The 6,550-nt window shown below is 36.0% G+C and overlaps 1 protein-coding gene across 1 annotated transcript; it reads left to right on the top strand.

Annotated features, from left to right (window-relative positions):
- On the top strand, window positions 743–5,244 carry LOC109331507 (protein KINESIN LIGHT CHAIN-RELATED 3). The gene is made up of 3 exons (XM_019566048.1): window positions 743–1,550; window positions 3,202–4,110; window positions 4,764–5,244. Exons 1-3 carry the CDS (start codon window positions 922–924, stop codon window positions 4,996–4,998), a joined length of 1,773 nt encoding a protein of 590 aa, XP_019421593.1. The 5' UTR covers window positions 743–921; the 3' UTR covers window positions 4,999–5,244.

Consider the following 6,550-nt stretch of genomic DNA (forward strand, 5'->3'; position numbering starts at 1 on the left):
ATTTTAGCTTTTATTTATAATTCACCAAATAGTTAAGTGATTAGAATTTTTTTTAATAGATAGTAATGAATATAATCAAGGGAATTTTGTCCCTTAAATTAGTTCTAAAAATTAAAATATATAATAACATGAAAAAAACTAAAGTTTATAAGAAAATAAAAGTTACATTAGGCATGAAGGATAACTCACTATGCTTTATGCTAATTTTATCACTGAAACCAAATCAAATTGAACTAGTAATAAACTATCTAATTTATCAGTTCATTTTTTGATGGATCATGTTAAATTTTTATATATAGGATCGTTTGGTACTTTATTATCTTTTCTTCGATACTTGTCTTTACTAAATATCATAAAACCTTGTTTATTTATACGAGTCAGATAGATGGGAAATCGGACTTTCATATCAAGTACTACTTAGTTTTTAATTAGTCATCGCTTGCATGGTTCATTTTTTCGCGCCTCCAAGCCTCTGAAAACGGAACTGAACTAATTACTAACGATCATATTTTATATGGTTTAATTCACTTAATTTCAATGGACCCACTTTACCCCAATGAATTAATTAAAAAAATAAATACATCAGTTGAATGACCAAAATATCCCGAATAGAACATCATTATCTCATCTGTTTACAACGTAAAACAAATGAATAGTAAATAATATAATGACTATATATGAATATTTATACCGATAATGTATAGAAATAGAAGGGCATAGTGATACAAAAAAGAGAAGTGACACTGAAAAGCATGATACCTCCCTCACATCTCACACTTTGATAGCATAGCAGAGACATCTGATCTGTAAACCCCAATCCTCCAAATAACTCTTAATTTCATTTGAGACAAGTGCCTTTGTCCACTCATTCTCCCTTACACAAATCTCTCAAATTTTCTCTTTTCCATTGCCTTCATCACCATGCCTGGTATCGTAAAATCCCCAACCGACGCTCCACCTCCCAGAATCACAATACCCAATACCCCAACCCAAAGATCCGAATCAACAACAACAATAATCAAAACACCTTCCCCTATCCCTAAAAAACCCCCTTCTCCTTCCCCTTCCCGGTCCAAGAAAAAAAACCCAGAAACCCCAACCTCGAACCCGGTTCACTCCGAATCCTCACTCGACAACCCGGATCTCGGTCCATTCCTCCTCAAAGTCGCCCGAGACACAATTGCCTCCGGTGAGGGCCCCACCAAGGCGTTAGATTTCGCCATCCGAGCCTCGAAGTCATTCGAGCGTTGCGCCGTCGATGGCGAGCCTAGTTTGGACCTCGCCATGAGTCTCCATGTGCTTGCTGCTATTTACTGCAGCTTAGGGAGGTTTGAGGAGGCCGTGCCCGTGCTTGAGCGCGCGATCCAGGTCCCCGATGTGGATCGTGGCGCAGATCACGCACTTGCGGCTTTCTCAGGGTACATGCAGTTGGGGGATACATTTTCGATGCTTGGACAGGTGGATAAGTCGATATCTTGCTATGATCATGGGCTTCAGATTCAGATCCAAGCGTTGGGTGAGACTGATCCTAGAGTAGGAGAGACTTGTCGGTATGTGTTTTGATTTTAATCTTATGATTGATCCGTTTTTTGAAATTTGATTTCAGTTCAGATTTGGAAATTATGTGGATGCGAAAAAGTGTTTAATTTTACTATGTAGATTGTGTTATGTTGAGCATATTTTGTGGTTAAGGGCATTTTTTTTTTTGAAAAGCTACTTCTAAAAGCGAAATTTTAGTTTGTTTTTACCGGTTAAAAGTTACAGAGAAGCTCAATGAAACAAGTATAAATGTAAGAAGCTATTTTTTATATCATTATTACAAAACATAAACAAACAAGCCAAAAATAGCTTACGGTCAAAATGTTACCTGGGATAACCTTGTAAATTGGGTTGGTATTGGTGGTTTTTTTATAATCAAGTATATTGTTACTATTACTATTATTATTATTATTATTATTATTATTATTAAGTGGAGGAGGAGAGAGCATTTTGAAAGGGGATGCTCAAACTTCATGTCCGACATCTCTACCAATTGGGGACAAATGGGTATCTGTTTGAGCCTAGAGGTGCTGAGATGACAGAGAGATGGGGTAGCTGCTACCACCACTAATCTTAATTTTCTACTCACCAAAAAAGACAATCTCATTCAGAGTAGAAAATTTTCTTCTTTTTATTTCGGGGGGTCAGCTAAGTGTATACAACAATCTCAACCTCGGCACAGTGGTAATGACAATGTTGTTTGCCTTGTGACCTAGAGGCTATGGGTCCAAATCCTTGATTCAACATTTCTGCTTGTGGGGATAAGGTTATGTACATCTACCCTCCCCTTATTTCACTAGGTGGGGTGCCTCTTGCACTGAGCTGCCCTTTTTTAGTTGTGGGATCAAATTAATTAAAACTGAACGACTTGAAATTTGGTCTACAATATCAACTTTAATTCTTTGCTATTCATTATGTTTTTGTTATACCTGGCAGTGAATCTTTGCCTTTTGACTAGGATTTATTTTAATTTAAGTTAAATCAAACATGCTATAAATGCTAAATTTGCTTAATTATTGTAAAATCTAAACGATTTGAAACTTGATCTATGATATCATCTCTGATTCTATACTGTCTAATGTCTATTATCTATTTGTTATACTTGGCAGTGAACCTTTCTCATATGACTCAATTTGGAAAAGTGTAGAAAGTTGATCTTTCTACATGCGAAACTACTGTCTCCACTCATTTTTGTGTGTTTAATGAGTTAACTTCACTTCGGTCCTCACAAAAATACATTTTTCATCAGTTTGGTGACTTGGTCCTTGAAAGAAGTTCGTCACCAAACTAGTCTCTCAAAGTTTTAAAACGTTTCCACATGAGTCTTCTTGGGACTTATGGTGTCGTTTTAAAATTTCGAAGGACTTAATTTAACCCCGTGGTGATGTTAAATATCATCTAGGGATTAATTTGGTGACAAACATCTTTGAAGGACCAAAATGCTGAGACAGAGTTAGCTCTTTGTTTAATCGCATGTAGTATCCTGCACTGGTGGTATGCACCTGAATTGGACTATATCTATTATTTTTTTGTAATGGACAGTGGGTTTATTTGAGATATATCAATGAAAATGAAATTGGTATTGTATGTGAATTAAGGTTATTTGCTATGATTAATGATCAAGGAAAGTGATTAAAATGAAATTGTTATTGTATATGGCAGATACTTGGCCGAGGCCAATGTTCAAGCGATGCAGTTTGATAAAGCAGAGGAGCTGTGCAAGAAAACTCTCGAGATTCATCGTGCGCACAGTGAACCAGCATCTCTTGAGGAGGCAGCTGATAGAAGGCTTATGGCCCTTATATGCGAGGCAAAGGGAGATTATGAATCTGCTCTTGAGCACCTTGTCCTTGCCAGCATGGCTATGATTGCGAATGGACAAGACAATGAAGTTGCTTCCATTGATGTCAGCATTGGAAATATTTACATGTCTCTCTGTCGCTTTGATGAGGCTATCTTCTCATACCAGAAGGCACTAACTGTCTTCAAATCATCCAAGGGTGAAAACCACCCTTCGGTTGCATCTGTCTTTGTACGTCTTGCTGATTTGTATCACAGAACTGGAAAGCTTCGAGAGTCCAAGTCCTATTGTGAAAATGCTCTAAGAATATACTCAAAACCAGTGCCTGGAACCACATCAGAAGAGATTGCTGGTGGTTTAACAGAGGTTTCAGCCATTTTTGAATCTGTAGATGAGCCCGAGGAGGCACTGAAACTCTTACAAAAGGCAATGAAACTGTTGGAGGATAAACCAGGACAGCAGAGCACAATTGCTGGAATTGAAGCACGAATGGGAGTGATGTATTACATGACAGGGAGGTATGAAGAAGCAAGGAACTCTTTTGAGAGTGCTGTAACAAAACTCAGAGCCAGTGGGGAAAGGAAGTCTGCCTTCTTCGGCGTTGTTTTGAACCAAATGGGATTGGCATGTGTACAGCTGTTCAAGATAGATGAAGCTGCTGAATTATTTGAAGAAGCTAGGGGAATTCTTGAACAGGAGTGTGGTCCATGCCATCAAGATACTCTTGGAGTATACAGCAATCTTGCAGCAACTTATGATGCTATGGGAAGGTAAAATTATTTCTCGACATCCTTGTTTGCCTTTAACCCATACTCACTGTGGCGTTCTCTGCATAATTTGTAGATTTCACTCAGTAAATTCTTCTCTTGTTGGTTTCATCCTTGTTATTGGAAGTGCTAATAAAAAGGGTGGCCTAGTGCACGATGCTCCCACCTAGGGTGGGTAGATGTACGCAACGTTAATCATGCAATGGAAGAGACTGTTTCCAGGATTGGAAGTGGTCTTAAAGCAGGCATGAAAGTTTTAGTTATTGGTTAACATTGTGAGAAACTTCTAAGCTTATGACTAGAGGCTAAGTGGTGCAGTTGTTCCCATAGTTATATGCTTGGCTGCATGATTACATATTTTCTGTCTTACTCTTACCTCCTTTGCTGTTGTATTTGAAATTCAGTATTTAAGTTCTCTATTTCCTTCAGGAGTTACCATTGGTTTGAATACCTCATCTTTCATAGTAACTCATCCCTTTTTATACCTACCTTCTATGCTCTTCATGAATCTGGATTTCTAGTTATATTTCTGATGTTGCCATTTTTTAACAGAATACATCATCTAATATCTATTTTAAGCCTTTTAATACAATAGCACTTATGTTTGTTGAACCTGACATCTTTAGTTCTTATCCTGATATGATACTATTCTTCAGGGTGGGGGATGCTATTGAGATCTTGGAATATGTCCTTAAATTGAGGGAAGAAAAACTGGGAATAGCAAATCCTGATTTTGAAGATGAAAAGCGTCGTCTGGCCGAACTTCTGAAAGAAGCAGGGAAGACACGAGACAGAAAAGCAAAATCTCTGGAAAACCTTATTGATCCCAACTCAAGGAGGACAAAGAAGGAGGGGGGAAAGAAGTGGCCTGGTTTGGGTTTTAGAATTTAACCATATTTTTACTCATTATATATATTGAATGCACATTATGTAACCTAGAATGTCTTGTATAGGGTTGAATATCTAATTTGGGAGCTTCTCTGTTTCTTTGATCTTTGTTGTGGCATTTGTTTTTATTGGTTAATTGTTTTATCAATTGTGTTGTGATCTTTTAGTTGTACCAAAAAACTCCATCCCTGTTCTACTTTCCGGAAAATATTGAAAGCAAATTTTATTTGAGTGAATAAATTTGGATGATGGTGTGTTTTATTCCTTAGTTTCCCCTTTTGCTAAGAAATGTTATGTTTTCACTTTTCATTTTGAGAGTAATACTATTCCTTAGTGATATAAGGTCTTCAAATGTTAAGGTTTGATTTTTGAGAGTAATACTATTAGGAGGGATAATCATATACTTTGAAAGGGTTTCATTCCATATTTAAAAAGGGTGAGGGATACCCTTAATATTAACAAAAATTGTTATTGTGTGAATATGTCAAGCTGGGCAAACCGTCTTCCATTCGTTTGGTCTACTTTTTGGATGATGCAAATGTTTGGTAAATGATGGAAAACAGTGAAAGCCTTGGAATTTGTGTGCTTTATTTATTTATTTATGAACAATTCAACCAACCAATCTGATTCCATCTTTAAAACATTTATGATAGAGAAAATGTTATACTGTTGATAATGCTTGTTTAGCTCTTTCCGCCAAATATTAATGCATGGTGATCCATTGATCTACTATGGTTTTGATTAGGGCTGAGTATGAGACGGGTTAAGCATATTCCTCACTCGTTTCTAAATATTGATCAGATTAATTTTTAAATCCGAACCCATTCCTAATTAGGATGAGATGTATGATGGATAAGTCTAAAATAAGAAGGATCAAGATAGGGATGAGTCCAGATTGGAAAAAGAGAAAATAACAAACATATATTTTTTTCTCAAATCTTTAAGTATGCATAATCAAAATTATCACAATCTGTATATAAATTCAACTAAAACCTGCATCCCACATATATCAGTATATAAACTACAAACTGTAAATTGCATCATTCAAACTAAAAACTATCACAATCACAATCACGTGATTGAAAATTATAGAAGACATTGAAAATTTTAAAACAATTTAAAATGTCAAGTGTCAACATAAACTAAAATGTTCTTGTAAATGATAAAATATACATGAGAACTGAAATGACAACATGTCAATACTCAAAAATTCATACAAAAATGAATACAACAACTAGCTATTAACTGAAAAATGAAACTAAAATCGGAGTTCACACAAAGTACACAAAAACTAAAAATTAACTAGTTTTCTATCAATTAAGATTTATGAGCTTTTAGGTATTTGAGTTATGTGGGCTGAACATAATGAGTATTAATAGGTACTTATTCAACTATTCTTGGTATATAAGTATAAGGGACGAACCGAGTGACCTGTACGTAGACTTGAACCCGTCATTTTTTACGATGGGTATGTCCCTTGTAATCGGGTTTATCCTTTTTTATTTATTTGGACAAATCAAACTCGCCCCTAAGTCATCGGGTTGAGATGAGTCTA

The sequence above is a fragment of the Lupinus angustifolius genome, chromosome LG17 (genome assembly GCF_001865875.1).
Source record: "Lupinus angustifolius cultivar Tanjil chromosome LG17, LupAngTanjil_v1.0, whole genome shotgun sequence".
Taxonomy (NCBI): Eukaryota; Viridiplantae; Streptophyta; class Magnoliopsida; order Fabales; family Fabaceae; genus Lupinus; species Lupinus angustifolius.